Source organism: Panulirus ornatus, chromosome 27 (genome assembly GCF_036320965.1).
Source record: "Panulirus ornatus isolate Po-2019 chromosome 27, ASM3632096v1, whole genome shotgun sequence".
NCBI lineage: Eukaryota > Metazoa > Arthropoda > Malacostraca > Decapoda > Palinuridae > Panulirus > Panulirus ornatus.
In genome coordinates this window covers 10,591,852-10,617,347 of record NC_092250.1, presented here as the reverse complement: position 1 = coordinate 10,617,347, position 25,496 = coordinate 10,591,852, and the positions used below count along the sequence as shown (strand labels likewise).

The following is a 25,496-nucleotide window of genomic DNA, read 5'->3' as shown; positions in this document are numbered from 1 at the left end:
ATTTTTCTAATATGTTTAAACACAATCTTCTCCATCAACGGATGAAACAATCATTTTTTTCTATCATGTTTAAACACAATCTTCTCCATTAACGGAAGTAACATTTATTTTCTAACATGTTTAATCACAATCTTTTCCCTCAACGGATGTATAATTTTTTCTAGCAAGTAGGTATTCATCAGTTATTGACGCATTGATTTGACCTTTTCTAGAAAACTTTTGTTTTGGTAGAAATTCAAGTACCAGCCCTTGATAGGCCTAACGAACTGCAAGGGCCATGTACCCTTTAAAGCAACAATCTATCTCAGAAATGACAAGTATGGCCTCTGGATACAGGTTGCAGCAGCTGCAAAGAATAATGAATATAGATTGTACGAAAAAGAATAAAATGGAGTATAATAAAGATTGATATTATTAAACTTTTAACTGTCTAAATTACACTCATCCTCTCTCGTCCCTAATACATCAATAAAAAGACACTTTGACTTATAAAGAACGGAAATGGTACTTCCAGGAAAAGTGTTTACCGTAACAACACCTTTATATGGACGCATCAGACGTAGTGCCTAATATGATAATTACCAGCACGCACTTTATAACAATCAGGCAGAGAGACCGAAACGCTATCAGAGAATCGGTGATAACAACCAGACTTGCTTACAGGTTATATGACAGAGCAACAACTGTAACTTGTGGAAGGCGAGACCTGGCAACTGAACATTAAACACATGGCAACAGTCGGTAGAATGTAGAACGCTCGTGAATTATGACTTTCAGTGTAAGTTAGTTACTGACAGCATGTAATTTTGTTCATATTGAAAATGACATTGAAAACACATCCTTCTAGCTGGAGAAATTTGATTCATCATTTTATATCTGGTCTCCATTTCTTATCAAATCTCCTTTAGCTGGCTACCATGATAAACACTAGCTTGTAACTCACACTCGAGAGGGTTAGCGGGGTCCAAGTGTGCTAGTGTTACTGTGTCAAGGAAGAATCTCTGACAAAAGTTGTTCACGCTGAAGTTGTCGTTCACGTCGCATTCTTCCCTGGTAAATCAAGTAAGTGATCGCATGTTAACTGAGTTTCCCTTAACAGTATATGGTTTGGTAATCATTATTTTTTTTTTCCCAAACCGAAATATTTCATCACCAGGGATACAATCTCTGAAGTGCTGGGTTATAGGGGCACTAAGTTAATAGCGTGCTAAGGCGATGTGTCTACTGCTGTATGTTATCAGTAGACGTGTTATTAGGGCCTGTAGAATACTTCTCTGACTTAGCAGATCAAAAGTCTTCCCTTTAAACCTTACAAATTTTTGGTTGTCTACAATTTTTTTCTTAAATGTATGAACACAGTAAGGATGCATTTGGTATTTAAAAGTTCTCAATTTGGAATAGTTTCTTTTATCGAGAAATAAAAAAAGAATGTAAATAATCTGTATCAACTACAAAATGCGATCTGGTTCGTAATGCAATTTCGAGGCTGGTGAGCATGCTTTCAGTTGGGTGTATTTCTGGTGGGATGGTACTTAGACTGAGTTAAGAGCGTGTTTGTTTTTTGCTTTTCCGGTGGTTCAGATGTGTATGTGTTCTTTTCGTAATTTGTTTATTGTTGTTGTTGTTGGGGGAGGGGGTGGAAGGTGGGGATTAAGAGCGGGGATTGTCAAATGAGGCAAGTCTAAGTCTAATTTCATCTTGGGGGATGGTGGTTACTAACGGAATGGCTTAGGCGGGAGGTGTTTAGCGCTGTCATAAAGGGTTGAGTGTCAAGCATATTGAAATGGGATTGTATTTAGAGGATTTATGTTTCATTGTCTAGGCTTTGGTTGTTTTTCTTCACCAGGTAGCCATTGACTGCTCTGAGTGCTCTATTTTTCGTGACATGCAGGTTTTATTATGTTCGTTTTTGAGAGTGGATGACTAAATTGGTGAGGCGTAGTTTTGGGTGGAACATGAATTGTTTGTAGAGGGTGATTAGGAATTCTTCTCTCCAAAGCCGATGCCAGTTACCGTTGTGAGGGCATTTGATTTATGTGTTGCTTTCCTGCTGATGTTATTGGTGTGGGGAGTGAATGTCTTATGTGTATCAAAGGGACTGACTGTCCATACAAGGTGACTAGATGGTGAGTTGGAATCGTGTTTGTTAGGGGTTGCAAGAGTGACGGTAGGGGTGCAACAGTGATGGAGGACATCTGTGATGATGCATATAACGTATTGTTTTAGATGTTGCTACTGTGGTGTCGCAGTGTTGTGTGATCGTGAATTCATCCGCTTATGAGGGGACTTTCATATTATTGTTCGATGATGTTAATGGGAGATAGTGCAGGAAGAGAGTTAGAGAAAGAACTGTTCCTTTGGGAACTCCTTATGTGTTTTGAGGAGAAACCACTGTTAGTGGCTCTCCTATGGCGTGTTGGTATGATAGTGGCCAACCAGTTTTTGCTATTGTTGTGGAAGTTGGCGTCAGTTACCTTTTGCATGTGAATATGTTGAGGACAGTGGCAAATGTTTTGTTACATGGGTACGGGTGGGATATCCTGCCTGACTTTGTTGATTATCAGATTTTTCACCGACTTGGACAATGAACATAGAATTGATATAGGAGACAGGAGGAGTTGGGGGGGGATCTATTAATGGTATCATGTTGGCATGTTTCCAGATGATAGGAATATTGTTGTGTAGCCAAAAATGGTTTTCTTAGCAAGTTTACTTTTTTATGGTATTTTGTAACTTGTAGTGGAAAGTTTTGGTTATATTTCTTTCTATGCCTGTGTGGTATGTGCTTTAAGCTGGCTTGGAGATGTTGATGGAGTGTGAGACTGCATGAATTACTGATAGAATATTTTATAGCTTCAGTGTTTCGGAAGTTTGTATCCACGTACAGAGCAAAAGCTAGCCAGTTTGTTTTCTTGCAGTCTGTGTAGATTTTTGGTTGTGTGGGTTTGGCAGCCCAGGATAAGAAAGTGGTCAGCAGACACTTCATGCTGTGTGCTTCAGGTGGTTTTCGTGTGTCGTGCTAGTGTTACCGGACTACTCCTGTCTGAGGTTACACCGCAAGTAAAAAGTCACTTTTGGCGGAGCTGTATGATCGTAAGTTAACGAAACACATTAGACTTTCGTTAAAGAACTTCTCACTGCAAGGGAATCTACCCTGTCCCTGCTACTGAGTGTAGAGCAACCTTCAACCTGCAGGGGTCCCTGTATGAGCGATCCTGGGGCTATAGATCGAGAATAACCATTTGTAAAAGGGATCCTGGGGATGATTAATGATGTATTGTGTGTGTGTGTGTGTGTGTGTGTGTGTGTGTGTGTGTGTGTGTGTGTGTGTGTATGGTATTGAACAAATTATATACTTGCGATTATTGAATAATTTATAAGCCGTTAAAGCACCAGTGTACTGCCAGAGATGAGAAGGCGGGACGCAGGGAGTCACGATGACTGTAACATTGTAGTGGTCCTTCATCTTTACTCACCGTGACTCAGTGGTTTCTTTCGCCTCTGTGGCCCTTGCCATAGTCACTGCCAACGAAACATACTGAAAATACGATACATTTCACCATCTGTCATTGGTTGCTTCTCAACTTTGGTCTAAAATGTTCACATCGTTTAAATGTATCTTTACACAACCAATGATGTCAGTGGTTGTGAAGTCATAGTCATGATCACTTCACAATCATCATGACGACACTCTTCAATGTTTTCTGCACTTATAAACACACTTTAAAAATTTATCATGATGTATATTCATGCCATCTATTGTAGATGGATATTAAAAAGTGTGAGAGTTACAGCACAAATGACTGACTTGGGACGAGTTTACCACGGCAGAGATAAGATCAGTTTGATGTGTTCAGGTCTGAAAATTGAAGGAGTGACATCTACATCCACCACTGGATGAGACAACATGAAATGTGACGAAGTAATATCATGTACCACGCCTGATGGAGGCTATCCTGTGCCCTGTTTCAACGGGTAGAGACTACTGTCTCATACATCTACGACCTGAGAAGCGCCTGCTACTACCAGAGTCGTAGTGAGGATTCAAGTGTATCTTAGGACTTTTGTCGCGACTGTCCAGAGTGATCATTTATCAATCAAACGTTCCTGGATGACTTACATTATGCTTAAAGCCATCTTGCCAGATATATTCAAAAGCTTTCTACCATTCCAGAACGCCGCGTGACACAATTTAGGTTGGTAATCTTTTTTTTGTGTTTGTGTGTGCGTGTCTCTGTGACCAGTGCTCTTGCCCGGGTGGTCTATCTTCTTTTGTTTTGTTTTCTCTATGATAGCTGAGAGGGCACGGGCAACTGAATACTCAATTCAAGGCCGTTTCAGTAATCCACTCTCTCTCTCTCTCTCTCTATCTCTCTCTCTCTCTCTCTCCCTCTGTATATATATATATATATATATATATATATATATATATATATATATATATATATATATATTATCCCTGGGGATAGGGGAGAAAGAATACTTCCCACGTATTCCCTGCGTGTCGTTGAAGACGACTAAAAGGAGAGGGAGCGGGGGGCTGGAAATCTTCCCCTCTCGGTTTTTTTTTAATTTTCCAAAACAAGGAACAGAGAAGGGGGCCAGGTGAGGATATTCCCTCCAAGGCCCAGTCCTCTGTTCTTAACGCTACCTCGCTAAAGCGGGAAATGGCGAATAGTTTGAAAGAAAAAAAAGATATATATATATATATATATATATATATATATATATATATATATATATATATATATATATATATATATATATATATATATATATATATATATGGTAGCGTTAAGAACAGAGGACTGGGCCTCTGAGGAAACATCCTCATCCAGCCCCCTTCTCTGTTCCTTCCTTTGAAAAAAAAAAAAGAGAGAGGGGAGGATTTCCAGGGGAGGATTTTCGCGGGAAATGGCGAATAGTATGAAAGAAAAAGAAAAGAAAATACATATATATTTATATATATATATATATATATATATATATATATATATATATATATATATATATATATATATATATATATATATATATATATATATATATATATATGTATGTACATATATAAATAATTTTTTTTTTCTTTTTGCTTGAAGGGAAATAGTGCAAATGACTGTGATGTGTATATATGAAAGAGGCAGGAGGTCAAAACAAAAGATGCAAGAGGTGAAAGAAAGGGCAAATAGAGTTGGGGTGAGAGAGTAACATTAAATTTTGGGGAGAATATAACGATGTTTTGGAAGGAGGTAAATAAAGTGCGTAAGACAAGAGACAAATGGGAACATCGGTGAAGGGGGCTACTAGGAGGTAATAAAAAGCAGTGGTGATGTGAAAGGGAGATGAAGTGAGTATTTTGAAGGTTTCTTGAATGTGTTAGATGATAGAGTGGCAGATATAGGATATTTTGGTCGAGGTGGTGTGCGAAGTGAGAGTGTCAGGGAGAATGATTTGTTAAAAAGAGAAGAGGTAGTAAAAGCTTTGCGGATGACGAAAGCCGGCAAGGCGGTGGGTTTGGATGGTGTTGCAGTGGAATTTATTTAAAAAGCGGGTGACTATGTTGTTGACTGGTTGGTGAGGATATTCAATGTGTGCATGGCTTATGGTGAGGTGCCTGAGGATTGGCGGAATGCATGCATAGTGCCATTGTATAAAGGCAAAGGAGATAAGAGTGAGTGCTCAAATTACAGAGGTATAAGTTTGTTGAGTATTCCCGGGAAATTATATGGGAGGGTATTGATTGAGAGGGTGAAGGCACGTACAGACCATCAGATTGGGGAAGAGCAGCATGGTTGCAAAAGCGGTAGAGCATATGTGGATCAGGTGTTTGCTTTGAATAATGAATGTGAGAAATACTTAAAAAAACAAATGGATTTGTATGTAACATTTATGGATCTGGAAAAGGCATATGAGTTGATAGATATGCTCTGTGGAAGGAATGAAGAGTTAATGGTGTGGGAGGCAGGTTGCTAGAAGTAGTGAAAAGTATTTATAGAGGATGTAAGGCATGTTAACAAGTAGGAAAAGAGGAAATTGGTTGATTCTCATTGAATGTCGGTTTGCGGCAGGGGTGTGTCATGTCTCCAAAGTTGTTTAATTTGTTTATGGATAAGGTTGTTAGGTGGTGAATGCAAGAGTTTTAAAGAGAGGTGCAAGTATGTAGTCTGTTGTGGATGAGAGGGCTTGTGAAGTGAGTCAGTCGTTCGCTGATGATAGGGCGCTGATGGCTGATTCGGGTGAAACTACAGAAGCTGGTGAATGAGTTTCGTAAAGTTTGTGAAAGAAGAAAGCTGAGAGTAAATGTGAATGAGAGCAAGGTTATTAGGTACAGTAGGGTTGAGGGACAAGTCAATTGGGAGGTAAGTTAGAATAGAGAAAAACTGGTGGAAGTGAAATATTTTAGATATCCTGGAGTGGATTTGGCAGCAGATAGAACCATTAAAGTGGAATTGAGCCACAGGGTGGGGAGGGGGTGAAGGTTCTGGGAGCATTAAGAAATGTGTAGAAGGTGTGAACATCATCTCGGAAAGCAAAAATGGGTATGTTTGAAGGAATAGTGGTTCCAAAAATGTTATAAGGTTGCGAGGCGTGGGCTATATATAGAGTTGTCCAGAGTAGGGTGGATGTGTTGGAAAAGACATGTTTGAGGACGATATGAGGTGTGAGGTGGTTTGATTAAGTAAGTAATGAAAGGGTAAGAGAGATGTGTGATAATAAAAAGAGTGTGGTTGAGAGAGCACAAGAATGGTGCGTTGATGGTATATATATATATATATATATATATATATATATATATATATATATATATATATAGAAGCAGTGAAAAGTTTTTATCGAGGATGTGGGGCATGTGTACGTGTAGGAAGAGAGGAAAGTGATTGGTTCTCAGTGAATGTAGGTTTGCGGCAGGGGTGTGTGATGTCTCCATGGTTGTTTAATTTGTTTATGGATGGGGTTGTTAGGGAGGTGAATGCAAGAGTTTTGGAAAGAGGGGCAAGTATGAAGTCTGCTGGGGATGAGAGAGCTTGGGAAGTGAGTCAGTTGTTGTTCGCTGATGATACAGCGCTGGTGGATGATTCATGTGAGAAACTGCAGAAGCTGGTGACTGAGTTTGGTAAAGTGTGTGAAAGAAGAAAGTTAAGAGTAAATGTGAATAAGAGCAAGGTAATTAGGTACAGTAGGGTTGAGGGTCAAGTCAATTGGGAGGTAAGTTTGAATGGAGAAAAACTGGAGGAAGTAGTGTTTTAGATATCTGGGAGTGGATCTGGCAGCGGATGGAACCATGGAAGCGGAAGTGGATCATAGGGTGGGGGAGGGGGCGAAAATCCTGGGAGCCTTGAAGAATGTGTGGAAGTCGAGAACGTTATCTCGGAAAGCAAAAATGGGTATGTTTGAAGGAATAGTGGTTCCAACAATGTTGTATGGTTGCGAAGCGTGGGCTATGGATAGAATTGTGCGCAGGAGGATGGATGTGCTGGAAATGAGATGTTTGAGGACAATGTGTGGTGTGAGGTGGTTTGATCGAGTAAGTAACGTAAGGGTAAGAGAGATGTGTGGAAATAAAAAGAGCTTGGTTGAGAGAGCAGAAGAGGGTGTTTTGAAATGGTTTGGGCACATGGAGAGAATGAGTGAGGAAAGATTGACCAAGAGGATATATGTGTCGGAGTTGGAGGGAACGAGGAGAAGTGGGAGGCCAAATTGGAGGTGGAAAGATGGAGTGAAAAAGATTTTGTGCGATCGGGGCCTGAACATGCAGGAGGGTGAAAGGAGGGCAAGGAATAGAGTGATCGGATCGATGTGGTATACCAGGGTTGACGTGCTGTCAGTGGATTGAATCAGGGCATGTGAAGCGTCTGGGGTAAACCATGGAAGCTGTGTAGGTATGTATATTTGCGTGTGTGGACGTATGTATATACATGTGTATGGGGGTGGGTTGGGCCATTTCTTTCGTCTGTTTCCTTGCGCTACCTCGCAAAACGCGGGAGACAGCGACAAAGCAAAAAAAAAAAGAAAAAAGAAAAAAGAAAAATATATATATATATATATATATATATATATATATATATATATATGTATATATATATATACATATATATATATGGAGGAAGGAGAGGGTCCAGTTTTTTGATATAGTTTATATATATATATATATATATATATATATATATATATATATATATATATATATATATATATATATACATATATATATATATATATATATATATATATATATATATATATATATATATATATATATATATATATATATATATATATATATATATATATATATATGTATATATGTGTGTATATGTATGTGTGTGTGTGTGTATATGTGCGTATGTGTGTGTATGTGTGTGTATGTGTATATGTATATATATATGTATATTATCCCTGGGGATAGGGGTGAAAGAATACTTCCCACGTATTCCTCGCGTGTCGTAGAAAGCGACTAGAGGGGACGGGAGCGGGGGGCCAGAAATCCTCCCCTCCTTGTATTAACTTATATATATATATATATATATATATATATATATATATATATATATATATATATATATATATATATATATATATATATATATATATATATATCCCTGGGGATAGGGGATTAAGAATACTTCCCACGTATTCCCTGCGTGTCGTAGAAGGCGACTAAAAGGGGAGGGAGCGGGGGGCTGGAAATCCTCCCCTCTCATTTTTTTTTTAATTTTCCAAAAGAAGGAACAGAGAATTGGGCCAGGTGAGGGTATTCCCTCAAAGGCCCAGTCCTCTGTTCTTAATGCTACCTCACTAACGCGGGAAATGGCGAATAGTTTAAAAGAAAAGAAGAAAAGATATATATATATATATATATATATATATATATATATATATATATATATATATATATATATATATATATATATATATATATATATATATATATATATATATATATATATATATATATATATATATATGTAGATATATATATATATATATATATATATATATATATATATATATATATATATATATATATATATATATATATATATATATATATATATATATCTTTCAAACTGTTCGCCATTTCCCGCGTTAGCAAGGTAGTGTTAAGAACAGAGGACTAGGCTTCTGGGGGAATATCCTCACTTGGCCCCCTTTTCTGTTCCTTCTTTCGGAAAAATTAAAGAAAAAAAAAACAAGAGGGGAGGATCTCCAGCCCGACGCTCCCTCCCCTTTTAGTCGCCTTCTACGACAAGCAGGGAATGCGTGGGAAGACGAAAGAATGGCCCAACCCATCCCACTTACACATGTATATACATACACGTCCACACACGCAAATGTACACACCTATACATCTCAATGTACACATATATATACACACACAGACATATACATATATACACATGTACACAGTTCATACTGTCTGCCCTTATTCATTCACATCGCCAACCCGCCACACTTGGAATAACAACCCCCTCCCCCCTCATGTGCGCGAGGTAGCGCTAGGAAAAACATAACAAAGGCCACATTCGTTCACACTGAGTCTCTAGCTGTCATGTAATAATGCACCTTAACCACAGCTTCCTTTCAACATCCAGGCCCCACAGAACTTTCCATGGTTTACCCCAGACGCTTCACATGCCCTGATTCAATCCATTGACAGCACGTCAACCCCGGTATACCACATCGATCCAATTCACTCTATTCCTTACCCTCCTTTCACCCTCCTGCATGTTTAGGCCCCGATCACACAAAATCTTTTTCACTCCATCTTTCCACCTCCAATTTGGTCTCCCACTTCTCCTCGTTCCCTCCACCTCCGACACATATATCCTCTTGGTCAATCTTTCCTCACTCATTCTCTCCATGTGCCCAAACCATTTCAAAGCACCCTCTTCTGCTCTCTCAACCACGCTCTTTTTATTTCCACACATCACTCTTACCCTTACGTTACTTACTCGATCAAACCACCTCACACCACACATTGTCCTCAAACATCTCATTTCCAGCACATCCATCCTCCTGCGCACAACTCTATCCATAGCCCACGCCTCGCAACCATACAACATTGTTGGAACCACTATTCCTTCAAACATACCCATTTTTGCTTTCCGAGATAACGTTCTCGACTTCCACACATTCTTCAAGGCTCCCAGGATTTTCGCCCCCTTCCCCACCCTATGATTCACTTCCGCTTCCATGGTTCCATCCGCTGCCAGATCCACTCCCAGCTATCTAAAACACTTTACTTCCTCCAGTTTTTCTCCATTCAAACTCACCTCCCAGTTGACTTGACCCTCAACCCTACTGTACCTAATAACCTTGCTCTTATTCACATTTACTCTTAACTTTCTTCTTTCACACACTTTACCAAACTCAGTCACCAGCTTCTGCAGTTTCTCACATGAATCAGCCATCAGCGCTGTATCATCAGCGAACAACAACTGACTCACTTCCCAAGCTCTCTCATCCCAACAGACAGCATACTTGCCCCTCTTTCCAAAACTCTTGCATTCACCTCCCAAACAACCTCATCCATAAACAAATTAAACAACCATGGAGACATCACACATCCCTGCCACAAACGTACATTCACTGAGAACCAATCACTTTCTTCTCTTCCCACACGTACACATGCCTTACATCCTCGATAAAAACTTATCACTGCTTTCCACTGCTTCTATGTATATATATATATATATATATATATATATATATATATATATATATATATATATATATATATATATATATATATTCCTATGGGTCCACGGGGAAAATGAAACACGAAAAATTCCCAAGTGCACTTTCGTGTAGTAATCACATCATCAGGGGAGACACTAGAGAGGAATATAACAGTCAGTTGATATACATCGAAGAGACGAAGCTAGGACGCCATTTGGTTCATAAACTTATCATTTGACAAATCAAATCATCAATAAGATTATCTAATTTGTATAGACCATCACTAATATTAAGATGATAATTCCTTGTGTATTTAATAATAGAGGATTCAATGATATTTCTCTTGGTAATAGAGTTAGAGTTAACAACTGAGATGGCGTTACTCCAGTCAATACAATGATCATAGTTTATTAACATGATTAAACAAGGCATTTGATTCTTGTCCCGTTCTTATACTATATTTATGCTGCTTAAGTCTCACAGAAAGATCCTTACCAGTCTGACCAACATAAAATTTATCAGATTCCACAAGGAACTTTATAGATGCAACCAAGAGAATTTTCTGGTGAATTCCTGATTAAGATATTCTTTATAATATCATTGTTACTAAAGGCAACATTTACATTAAAGGATTTAAGCAACATGGGAAGCAAAGTGAAATTATTATCAAAAGGGAGAACTAAAAGATTCTTGGTGTCAATGGGAGGTTTGGGCTAAACTCTATAAAATGATTTCTTTGCTAACTCAAGGGATTTATCAATGAAAGATCTAGGGTACTTTAATTTAGATCCAATAGAATATATCTTCTCAACTCATCATCAATAAACTCTGGACTGCAAATACGTAATGCCCTAAGGAACATAGATTGAAATGATTATAATTTAACTGTCATGTTGAGATGAGTAATAATGGATATATGAGCATACATTGGTGGGTTTTGTGTATATGCTAAACTTAAACTTGTTTCCTTGTCTATGTATCATGCAATCTAAAAATGGTAACATACCATTATTCTCATTTTCTACAGGAAATTTGATGGAAGGTACTAAATTGTTAAGTAAGGGGAGAAATATTTGTAAATTTTCATATGTTGGCCAAACACAAAGAACATCATCTACATACCTAAACCAAATTGCATTAGAAGGTAAGATATCCTTTAGTAATTTTGTTTAAAAAAATTCAATATAAATATTGCTTAGTACAGGTGAAAGAGGGTTACCCATTGCCATACCAAATTTTTGAGCATAATAATGTCCATTAAATTGAAATACACAGTCTTTTATACACAATTTTATCAGTTCAATGAAATTATGCTTAGAAACAGGTAAATGAATATCATCCAAGACATCAAATAAATAATCTAAAAGGTCATCAACTGGAACTCTAGTGAAAATTGAGGAGACATCAAAGCTAACTAGTTTGAAATCAAAATTAATATTGATATTGTTTAACTTGTTGACTAAATCTACATTGTTCATGATATTAGTATTTGCAGTCCAGAGTTTATTGATGATGAGTTTGAGAAGATATATTTCATTGGATCTAAGTTAAAGTACCCTAGATCTTTCATTAATAAATCCCTTAAGTTAGCAAAGAAATCATTTTATAGAGTTGAGCCCAAACTTCCCATTGACACCAAGAATCTTTTAGTTCTCCCTTTTGATAATAATTTCACTTTGCTTCCCATGTTGCTTAAATCCTTTAATGTAAATGTTGCCTTTAGCAACAATAATACTATAAAGAATATCTTAATCAGGAATTCACCAGAAAATTCTCTTGGTTGCATCTATAAAGTTCCTCGTGGAAACTGATAAATTTTATGTTGGTCAGACTAGTAAGGATCTTTCTGTTAGACTTAAGCAACATAAATATAGTATAAGAACGGGACAAGAATCAAATGCCTTGTTTAATCATGTTAAAAGCTATGATCATTGTATTGACTGGAGTAACGCCATCTCGGTTGTTAACTCTAAGTCTATTACCAAGTGAAATATCGTTGAATCTTCTATTATTAAATACACAAAGAATTATAATCTTAATATTAGTGATGGTCTATACAAATTAGATAACTTTATTGTTGAGAAGATTTGTAAAAATGATAAGTTTACGAAGGCTCGTTGTATGTTATGGACAATCACATGTTTACCAAATGGCGTCCTAGCTTCGTCTCTTCGATGTATATGAACTGACTGTTATATTTCTCCCTTGTGTCTCCTCTGATGCTGTGATTAATACACGAAAGTGCACTTGGAACTTTTCGTGTTTCATTTTTCCCGTGGACTCAGTAATATCTTGATCACGCGGCAAAATTGTGATCCTTTCCAATATATATATATATATATATATATATATATATATATATATATATATATATATATATATATATATATATATACATATATATATATATATATATATATATATATATATATATATATATATATATATATATATGTATATATATATATATATATATATATATATATATATATATATATATATATATATATATATATATATATATATATATATATATATACTCTCTGGGACTTGAGGATGTACAAAGAAGGAAGATCATAAGAAAGAAATACTTACGAACATCAGTTACATAATGGCAATAGTCTTAAAAAATTTTTCTTCCAGGATGGGCGTGGAGACGTGGTTGCTGTTGGTGAGCGTTGTGGTGTTAGCGGCGTTGGCGTACTCCAGGTGGCGCCTCAGCTATTGGTCCTCAAGGGGCGTACCAACCCCGCCTTTTCATCAATTTCTTGGCCACACATATAAAATAATTACCGCGTCTCCAGGACCTTGGGTTTTTGTCGAAGAGGTGAGCAACGTTACCCTCACTTGATCCCGGTATATATGACCTTTACATGGGATGTCAAACGTCATCATACGGTCTATGTTAACAATACCATTTTTGGGACAAAGCTCCTAATAGAAATCATTTACGTAACTAATGTAATCAACTTGAACCTCTTAGTCAATTTGTGATTTCCAATCATTATATTTATTATTATGTTATAGCCTGTATTTGATAATTTGTGACTCCGAAGCAGCGCCATCACAAGAATTCTGAAACAAATGAGTCAGAAAAGGATTACGAGAGTTTATAACGGTGATGTTGACTATGAGGTCCTGACAGGTTAAGGTGTGCTGCCCTGATAAATGTGCAATATACTATTTTTTTGTTAGCCAAGATGTTACAGGCAGTTGAGGGACTGGTCAAGCCCATCCCCTTAAGCTATATATATATATATATATATATATATATATATATATATATATATATATATATATATATATATATATTTATTTATTTGTTTTGCTTTGTCGCTGTCTCCCGCGTTTGCGAGGTAGCGCAAGGAAACAGACGAAAGAAATGGCACAACCCACCCCCATACACAATGTACACACACACACGCCCACACACGCAAATATACATACCTATACATCTCAATGTACACATATATATACACACACAGACACATACATATATACCCATGCACACAACTCACCCTGTCTGCCCCTATTCATTCCCATCGCCACCTCGCCACACATGGAATACCATCCCCCTCCCCCCTCATGTGTGCGAGGTAGCACTTGGAAAAGACAACAAAGGCCCCATTCGTTCACACTGTCTCCCGCAGTCACGCAATAATGCCCGAAACCCCAGCTCCCTTTCCACATCCAGGCCCCACACAACTTTCCATGGTTTACCCCAGACGCTTCACATGCCCTGATTCAATCCAGTGACAGCACGATAACCCCGGTATACCACATCGATCCAATTCACTCTATTCCTTGCCCTCCTTTCAACCTCCTGCATGTTCAGGCCCCGATCACACAAAATCTTGGTCTCCCACTTCTCCTCGTTTCCTCCACCTCCGACACATATATCCTCTTGGTCAATCTTTAATCACTCATTCTCTCCATGTGCCCAAACCATTTCAAAACACCCTCTTCTGCTCTCTCAACCACGCTCTTTTTATTTCCACACATCTCCCTTACCCTTACATTACTTACTCGATCAAACCACCTCACACCACACATTGTCCTCAAACATCTCATTTCCAGCACATCCACCCTCCTGCGCACAACTCTATCCATAGCCCACGCCTCGCAACCACACAACATTGTTGGAACCACTATTCCTTCAAACATACCCATTTTTGCTTTCCGAGATAATGTTCTCGACTTCCACACATTCTTCAAGGCTCCCAGGATTTTCGCCACCTCCCCCACCCTATGATTCACTTCCGCTTCCCTGGTTCCATCCGCTGCCAGATCCACTCCCAGATATCTAACACACTTTACTTCCTCCAGTTTTTCTCCATTCAAACTTACATCCCAATTGACTTGACCCTCAACCCTACCATACCTAATAACCTTGCTCTTACTCACATTTACTCTTAACTTTCTTCTTTCACACACTTTACCAAACTCAGTCACCAGCTTCTGCAGTTTCTCACATGAATCAGCCACCAGCGCTGTATCATCAGCGAACAACAACTGACTCACTTCCCAAGCTCTCTCATCCACAACAGACTTCATTCTTGCCCCTCTTTCCAAAACTCTTGCATTCACCTCCCTAACAACAAGATCCATAAACAAATTAAACAACCATGGAGACATCACACACCCCTGCCGCAAACCTACATTCACTGAGAACCAATCACTTTCCTCTCTTCCTACACGCACACATGCCTTACATCCTTGATAAAAACTTTTCACTGCTTCTAACAACTTGCCTCCCACACCATATATTCTTAATACCTTTCACAGAGCATCTCTATCAACTCTATCATATGCCTTCTCCAGATCCATAAATGCTACATACAAATCCTTTTGCTTTTCTAAGTATTTCTCACATACATTCTTCAAAGCAAACACCTGATCCACACATCCTCTACCACTTCTGAAACCACACTGCTCTTCCCAAATCTGATGCTCTGTACATGCCTTCACCCTCTCAATCAATACCCTCCCATATAATTTACCAGGAATACTCAACAAACTTATACCTCTGTAATTTGAGCACTCACTCTTATCCCCTTTGCCTTTGTACAATGGCACTATCCACGCATTCCACCAATCCTCAGGCACCTCACCATGAGTCATACATACATTAAATAACCTTACCAACCAGTCAACAATACAGTCACCCCCTTTTTTAATAAATTCCACTGCAATACCATCCAAACCTGCTGCCTTGCCGGCTTTCATCTTCCGCAAAGCTTTTACTACCTCTTTTCTGTTTACCAAATCATTTTCCCTAACCCTCTCACTTTGCACAACACCTCGACCAAGACACCCTATATCTGCCACTCTATCATTAAATACATTCAACAAACCTTCAAAATACTCACTCCATCTCCTTCTCACATCACCACTACTTGTTATCACCTCCCCATTAGCGCCCTTCACTGAAGTTCCCATTTGCTCCCTTGTCTTACGCACTTTGTTTACCTCCTTCCAGAACATCTTTTTATTCTCCCTAAAATTCAATGATACTCTCTCACCCCAACTCTCATTTGCCCTCTTTTTCACCTCTTGCACCTTTTTCTTGACCTCCTGTCTCTTTCTTTAATACATCTCCCACTCAATTGCATTTTATCCCTGCAAAAATCGTCCAAATGCCTCTCTCTTCTCTTTCACTAATAATCTTACTTCTTCATCCCACCACTCACTACCCTTTCTCATCAACCCACCTCCCACGCTTCTCATGCCACAAGCATCTTTTGCGCAATCCGTCACTGATTCCCTAAATACATCCCATTCCTCCCCCACTCCCCTTACTTCCATTGTTCTCACCTTTTTCCATTCTGTACTCAGTCTCTCCTGGTACTTCCTCACACAAGTCTCCTTCTCAAGCTCACTTACTCTCACCAACCTCTTCACCCCAACATTCATATATATATATATATATATATATATATATATATATATATATATATATATATATATATATATATATATATATATATATATATATATATATATATATATATATATACATATATATATATAGATATATTTATATATATTTCTTTCTTTTTCTTTCAAACTATTCGCCATTTCCCGCATTAGCGAGGTAGCGTTAAGAACAGAGGACTGGGCCTTTGAGGGAATACCCTCACCTGGCGCAATTCTCTGTTCCCTCTTTTGGAAAAAAAAAAAAAAAAAAAATATATATATATATATATATATATATATATATATATATATATATATATATATATATATATATATATATATATATATATAGAGCTATATTTATATATATATATATATATATATATATATATATATATATATATATATATATATATATATATATATATATATATATATATACAGCTATATTTATATATATATATATATATATATATATATATATATATATTTTTTTTTTTTTTTTTTTCTTCAAACTATTCACCATTTCCCGCGTTAGCGAGGTAGCGTTAAGAACAGAGGACTGGGCCTTTGGGGAATATCCTCACCTGGCCCCCTTCTCTGTTCCCTCTTTTGGAAAATTGAAAAAAAAATAAACGAGAGGGGAGGATTTCCAGCCCCCCGCTATATATATATATATATATATATATATATATATATATATATATATATATATATATATATATATATATATATATATATATTCATATATATATATATATATATATATATATATATATATATATATATATATATATATATATATATATATATATATATATTCATATATATATATATATATATATATATATATATATATATATATATATATATATATATATATATATATATATATATATTATATTATTATTTATTTCATTTTGCTTTGTCGTTGTCTCCCGCGTTTGCGAGGTAGCGCAAGGAAACAGACGAAAGAAATGGCCCAACCCACCCCCATACACATGTATATACATACACGTCCACACACGCAAATATACATACCTATACATCTCAATGTACACATATATATATACACACACAGACACATACATATATACCCATGCACACAATTCACACTGTCTGCCTTTTATCATTCCCATCGCCACCTCGTCACAAATGGAATACCATCCCCCTCCCCCTCATGTGTGCGAGGTAGCGCTAGGAAAAGACAACAAAGGCCTCATTCGTTCACACTCAGTCTCTAGCTGTCATGCAATAATGCCCGAAACCACAGCTCCCTTTCCACATCGAGGCCCCACACAACTTTCTATGGTTTACCCCAGACGCTTCACATGCCCTGATTCAATCCACTGACAGCAAGTCAACCCCGGTATACCACATCGATCTAATTCACTCTATTCCTTGCCCGCCTTTCACCCTCCTGCATGTTCAGGCCCCGATCACTCAAAATCTTTTTCACTGGGATATATGTGCTGGAGGTGGAGGGAACGAGGAGAAGTGGGAGACCAAATTGAAGGTGGAAAGATGAAGTGAAAAAGATTTTGAGTGATCGGGGCCTAAACATGCAGGAGGGTGAAAGGCGGGCAAGGATTAGAGTGAATTGGATCGATGTGGTATACCGGGGTCGACGTGCTGTCAATGGATTGAATCAGGGCATGTGAAACATCTGGGGTAAACCATGGAAAGTTCTGTGGGGCCTGGATGTGGAAAGGGAGCTGTGGTTTTGGGCATTATTGAATGACAGCTAGAGACTGAGTGTGAACGAATGGGGCCTATGTTGTCTTTTTCTAGCGCTACCTCGAACATGAGGGGGAGGGGATGTTATTCCATGTGTTGCGAGGTGGTGATGGGAATGAATAAAGGCAGACAGTGTGAATTGTGTGCATGTGTATATATGTATGTGTCTGTGTGTGTATACATATGTGTACATTGAGATGTATGGGTATGTATATTTGCGTGTGTGGACGTGTATGTATATACATGTGTATGGGGGTGTGTTGGGCCATTTCTTTCGTGTGTTTCCTTGCGCTACCTCGCAAACGCGGGAGACAGCGACAAAGCAAAATGAAAAAAAATGAATATATATATATACATTTGGGAATAATCCTGCCCTGTCAAAAACATACGATGCCCTTCTGACAGTAAGATTCGAACCACTACCATCTGTTTGAGAGTTTGAGATGCTAGAAACTAGGATATATCTGATGGACATATCTAGGCCATATTTTTTTTTTTGGTGAAGAATAAAAAAAAGTCTTATTTCCATTATTATTGTTATTATTATTTATTCTATTATTATTATCATTATTATTATTGTTATTATTATCATTATTATTATTATTATTATTATTATTATTATTATTATTATTATTATTATTATTATAATAATAATTATTATTATTATTATTATTATTATTATTACTACTATTATTGTTATCATTATTGTTATCATTATCATTATTATGATCAACATTACTATATCTGATATATACAAGTATTTCAAGTATATCTGGTGTGGTGTTGGGGTGTGGACCGAGCATGAAACCGAGGAGAAGCAGTGTTACTGAACTGGTCGAGAACATGCGACATGTATGTAGTATATATGGTCTGCGAGCAATCGTATGAGACATAGAGGTCTCGTGGTAAGGGCCACGAATAAATGAATTGGAAGGAGTATTATTAGATGCACTGAGGAGTTTCCTTTTCATTTTGAAAGTAATGCATGTCTCTGCGAACAAGTTGGGAGGAACGTTGATTTACTCCAAATGAAAGTGGATCTGCGTCATGGGTGTGTTATGTCTCCATGGCCAGGGTGGTAAGGGTAAGGGAGGTAAATATAGTGTCTTGGAGAGAAGGACGCGTTTACAATGAACTTAGGATGTTTAGAACCTAGGAGGTGGATTAATAGCCGCTTGTAGATGACATGGCTCTAGTCGTAAAGTCAAAGAAACACCTGTAGAAGCGTGTGTGTGAATTTGGTACGGTTGTGAAAGGAAGAAGTTTAGAGTGAACGTGAACAGAATAATATCGAAATTTAGTTGGAAGTGGTAGACATGTTCGTTTGAGTATTATGAGTCTGAATGGCAAGAACCAGGAAGAAGATGTGTGCTTATAAGTTATATAGACGTGAACATAGTAGTGGATGGAGCTACGGGGACTTTCGTGAATCATAGTTTAGGAGAGGGAATAAAAGTGCTGGGTTATTCATGTACGTCTGAGGGAGGTCACCGCTTGTAGAGACAAGCGTAAGTTTGATGATGCATTAGTCTAGACAGTGTTTTTAGGGTGTACGAGTTCTGGAACCTTGATCTAAAAGATGGAAGAGTGTGTAGGTGTTGGTAAGGAAATGCCAGAGAACAATATATATTGGGAATAGTGTTGATTGTATATGGAGGGATTGCTTAAAAGAAATCCGTCTCAAAAACTGGAGTATGATTGTGAGAGCTGACCAGGGTGTGCCGAAATGTTTTGGACATACGGCGAAGATTAGCGAAGAGGAATTGAGTGAAAAGTAATACATGTCGGAAGTGGGGAGTAACTAGGGGTAGGGGAGACCAAGAAAGTGATTGCAGGATGGAGGGAAGGATCCTTTTCAGTTATGGGAGGGTGAGAGGCGTGTATGGTAGACAGCCAAGTAGAACATTATGGTATTCACAGGATGACGTATCAACTGGGCTGAACCAGGAAATATGAAGTAATCGAGGAATTCCACGTAACGGTGGATTGAGGCTTTGGTTTCCACGACAGTGTGTGGATTTGAGCAAATGAGGCCATTTCTCGTCTATTCTTGACCTTATATTGCTGACCTGGGAAACTGCGAACAAGTGTAGCAAATGTTTCTCCTTTCTCATTTTGTTGATGCTAGATTTCATTATCCCGTCTTCTTTCACTAACAGGTAGGGGTAGTGTGCTTTGGTTTTAATCGATCATTTCTTATGTAGTGAATTAGGAAAGTCATGCAGAAGTGCATTGAAAGTTTCATGTGTATTTACATGTTAAACACATCTTCTCTTCCTGAAGGCTTACACCAAGTATGGAGGATCGAGCTTCTGTGGGATATACGAAATACTCACCCCAGTTCTGATGATCGGTGACCCAGATATTCTCAAGCATATCTTTGTGAAGGACTTTGACCACTTCACAGATCGTCGGACATTTAAATTACCAAACGAACCTGATAAATTAATGAACGATATGCTGAGTGTGAAGGCAGGAGAAGACTGGAAGAATCTACGAAACATTATGTCGCCAACATTTACTTCGGGCAAGATACGTGGTATGTTCCCTCTAATCTGTGACAATGCCGACGTCCTCGTGTCTTTCTCACTTAAACAGGCAGCTACACAACCATACGTTGATTTGAAGGACAACTTCGGACGGTTTACTATGGACACCATCGCCATCTGTGCGTTTGGAATTGAATGTAACTCTTTTGAAGACCAGAATGCCGAATTTGCGAAGATTGCTTCAACCTTCTTTGCGTTCCCCGCTACGAAAATAATAAAAATGATGGTTTCATTAAACTTCCCAACTTTATCCAGAATACTAAATCTAAATTTAAACCCTTCTGAAACGATTTTCTTCAAGGAAGTGGTTGAAGAAACGATTGCTGCCAGACTGAAGGGCCATTCACGTGGAGATTTCCTTGACTTGTTGTTGGAGACGCGCGCCAGCTTGGACAGCTCCAGCAACAAGAGAAAATGTAAGTATTAATTACCCTCCTGTAGACGACTCGCAGATTTGACATTTGACCATTCTCCATTGCTGGACAGGGTAGTTTTAACCACTTTATTAGAAATTCTGGGGATGTTGATGTTAGGGTTATTAAGACCTGCACAATATATGATATCTCTATAAGCGACCTGTTTTCAGGAAGAACGCAGCTGAAGAAGAACACAGCTGAACCTGAAATAATCTCAAAGGTTCAAAAAAATACTGCAACATGCAACTTCTTTTATAAATTTTCTTTCAATCGAGAAATATGAAGGATTTAGAAAAATAAAAGATGGGAGACGAAACAGTTAGTCATGTAACCTAAACAACACTAAATATGTTAAGAATAAACATGGATTTAATGACTCTATATGAATTGAATGACGCAGCTCTTGGCTTAATGACGTTTCAAAATTCGATAACTATTAACGTTTACAAAAAGATTTTGGCTAAACAACTTTCTTGCATTTGTCAGGTTAAATGATGCCGACACTGTTCATTCGATAATCTCATTTACACACACACACACACACACACACACACACACACACACACACACACACTATATATATGGAAAAAGGTGAGAACAATGGAAGTAAGGGGAGTGGGGGAGGAATGGGATGTATTTAGGGAATCAGTGATGGATTGCGAAAAAGATGCTTGTGGCATGAGAAGAGTGGGAGGTGGGTTGATTAGAAAGGGGTAGTGAGTGGTGGGATGAAGAAGTAAGATTATTAGTGAAAGAGAAGAGAGAGGCATTTGGACGATTTTTGCAGGGAAAAAATGCAATTGAGTGGGAGATGTATAAAAGAAAGAGACAGGAGGTCAAGAGAAAGGTGCAAGAGGTGAAAAAGAGGGCAAATGAGAGTTGGGGTGAGAGAGTATCATTGAATTTTAGGGAGAATAAAAAGATGTTCTGGAAGGAGGTAAATAAAGTGCGTAAGACAAGGGAGCAAGTGGGAACTTCAGTGAAGGGCGCAAATGGGAGGTGATAACAAGTAGTGGTGATGTGAGAAGGAGATGGAGTGAGTATTTTGAAGGTTTGTTGAATGTGTTTGATGATAGAGTGGCAGATATAGGGTGTTTTGGTCGAGGTGGTGTGCAAAGTGAGAGGGTTAGGGAAAATGATTTGGTAAACAGAGAAGAGGAAGTAAAAGCTTTGCGGAAGATGAAAGCCGGCAAGGCAGCAGGTTTGGATGGTATTGCAGTGGAATTTATTAAAAAAGGGGGTGACTATATTATTGACTGGTTGGTAAGGTTATTTAATGTATGTATGACTCATGGTGAGGTGCCTGAGGATTGGAGGAATGCGTGCATAGTGCCATTGTACAAAGGCAAAGGGGGTAAGAGTGAGTGCTCAAATTACAGAGGTATAAGTTTGTTGAGTATTCCTGGTAAATCATATGGGAGGGTATTAATTGAGATGGTGAAGGCATGTACAGAGCATCAGACTGGGGAAGAGCAGTGTGGTTTCAGAAGTGGTAGAGGATGTGTGGATCAGGTGTTTGCTTTGAAGAATGTATGTGAGAAATACTTAGAAAAGGAAATGGATTTGTATGTAGCATTTATGGATCTGGAGAAGGCATATGATAGAGTTGATAGAGATGCTCTGTGGAAGGTATTAAGAATATATGGTGTGGGAGGCAAGTTGTTAAAAGCAGTGAAAAGTTTTTATCGAGGATGTAAGGCATGTGTACGTGTAGGAAGAGAGGAAAGTGATTGGTTCTCAGTGAATGTAGGTTTGCGGCAGGGGTGTGTGATGTCTCCATGGTTGTTTAATTTCTTTATGGATGGGGTTGTTAGGGAGGTAAATGCAAGAGTTTTGGAAAGAGGGGCAAGTATGAAGTCTGTTGGGGATGAGAGAGCTTGGGAAGTGAGTCAGTTGTTGTTCGCTGATGATACAGCGCTGGTGGCTGATTCATGTGAGAAACTGCAGAAGCTGGTGACTGAGTTTGGTAAAGTGTGTGAAAGAAGAAAGTTAAGAGTAAATGTGAATAAGAGCAAGGTTATTAGGTACAGTAGGGTTGAGGGTCAAGTCAATTGGGAGGTAAGTTTGAATGGAGAAAAACTTGAGGAAGTAAAGTGTTTTAGATATCTGGGAGTGGATCTGGCAGCGGATGGAACCATGGAAGCGGAAGTGGATCATAGGGTGGGGGAGGGGACGAAAACCCTGGGAGCCTTGAAGAATGTGTGGAAGTCGAGAACATTATCTCGGAAAGCAAAAATGGGTATGTTTGAAGGCATAGTGGTTCCAACAATGTTGTATGGTTGCGAGGCGTGGGCTATGGATAGAGTTGTGCGCAGGAGGATGGATGTGCTGGAAATGAGATGTTTGAGGACAATGTGTGGTGTGAGGTGGTTTGATCCAGTAAATAACGTAAGGGTAAGAGAGTTGTACGGAAATAAAAAGAGCGTGGTTGAGAGAGCAGAAGAGGGTGTTTTGAAATGGTTTGGGCACATGGAGAGAATGAGTGAGGAAAGATTGACCAAGAGGATATATGTGTCGGAGGTGGAGGGAACGAGGAAAAGTGGGAGACCAAATTGGAGGTGGAAAGATGGAGTGAAAAAGATTTTGTGTGATCGGGGCCTGAACATGCAGGAGAGTGAAAGGAGGGCAAGGAATAGAGTGAATTGGATCGATGTGGTATACCGGGGTTGACGTGCTGTCAGTGGATTGAATCAGGGCATGTGAAGCGTCTGGGGTAAACCATGGAAAGGTGTGTAGGTATGTATATTTGCGTGTGTGGACGTATGTATATACATGTGTATGGGGGTGGGTTGGGCCATTTCTTTCGTCTGTTTCCTTGCGCTACCTCGCAAACGCGGGAGACAGCGACAAAGCAAAAAAAAAAAGGAAAAAAAAAGAAAAAAAAAAAATATATATATATATATATATATATATATATATATATATATATATATATATATATATATATATTAATTCATTTATTCTTGTTATACATAATCGCTATATTCCGCGTCAGCGAGGTAGCGCCAGAAAAAAGACGAAGTCTGGCTTATTCACTCATATACACATATATGTACATGAGCGTCAACATACGCACATATACAGAGATATACGTATCAAGAGATACATACATATGCGTACACATACGCGGACATTACATACATACACATGTACATATTCATACTTGCCTTCGTCCATTCCTGTCGCTACTCCGCTTCACAGGGAAACAGTATCGCTAACCCCTTCTTCAGCGAAGCAGCGCCAAGAATAAAGACATAAAGACCACATTCGTTCACACTTAGTCTTTAACTGTCATGTGTAGCGCTCTAAAACCACAGCTCCCTATCCACCTCCAAGCCCTACAGACATTTCCATGGTTCACACCAGACGTTTCACATGCCCTGGTTCAGTCCACTGACAGCACGTCGACCCGGGTATACCACATCGTTTTATTCCTTGCACGCCTCTCACCCATTTGTATGTTCAGGTCCCGATCACTCAAAATCATTTTCACTCCGTCCTTCCACCTCCAATTTCGTCTCCCGCCTCGCCTTGTTCACTCCGCTTCTGACACATATATCCTCTTTGTCAATATTTCCTCACTCATTCTTTCCAAACTATTTTACCACACCCTCTACTGCTCTCTCAACCATACTTTTTTTTATTTCCACACATCTCTATTACCCTTACATTAGTTATTCGAACAAACCACCTTACACCACATATTGTCCTCAAACTTTCATTTTCAACACATCCACCCTCCTCCGAACAACCCTATCTATGGCCCATGCCTCGCAACAATATACCATTTTCGGAACTACTATTCCTTCAAACATACCCAGTTTTACTCTCCGAGATTACATTCTCTCCTTCCTCACATTCTTCATCGCTCCCAGAACCTTCGCCTCCAGCCCCACCCTGTGACTCACTTCCGCTTCCATGGTTCCATCTGCTGCTAAGTAAACTCCCAGATATCACAAACGCTTCTTTTCCTCCAATATTTCTCCATTCAAACTTACATCCCAGTTAACTTGTCACTCAGCCCTGCTGAACCCAATAACCTTGCTCTTATTCACATCTTTCTCCTTACACGCACTTTTCCAAACTCAGTCGTCATCCTCTGCGGTTTCTCACACGAATCATCCACTAGAGCTGTATCTTCGGCGAACAACAAACTGCTCAGTTCCCAGGCCCTCTCATCCACAACAGACTGCATACT

The 25,496-nt window shown here is 38.5% G+C and overlaps 1 protein-coding gene across 1 annotated transcript in view; it reads left to right on the top strand.

The window, feature by feature from the left end:
• The first annotated feature begins 927 nt into the window (after positions 1-927).
• Positions 928-25,496, top strand: part of LOC139757576 (cytochrome P450 3A31-like) — a 66,006-nt gene continuing 41,437 nt past the window's right edge. Inside the window, exons 1-3 of the mRNA XM_071678185.1 lie at positions 928-1,062; positions 13,324-13,507; positions 20,617-21,298. Of these exons, the coding sequence (XP_071534286.1) occupies positions 13,325-13,507; positions 20,617-21,298 (865 nt within the window). The 5' untranslated portion in view covers positions 928-1,062; position 13,324. The remainder of the gene's footprint in view (positions 1,063-13,323; positions 13,508-20,616; positions 21,299-25,496) is intronic.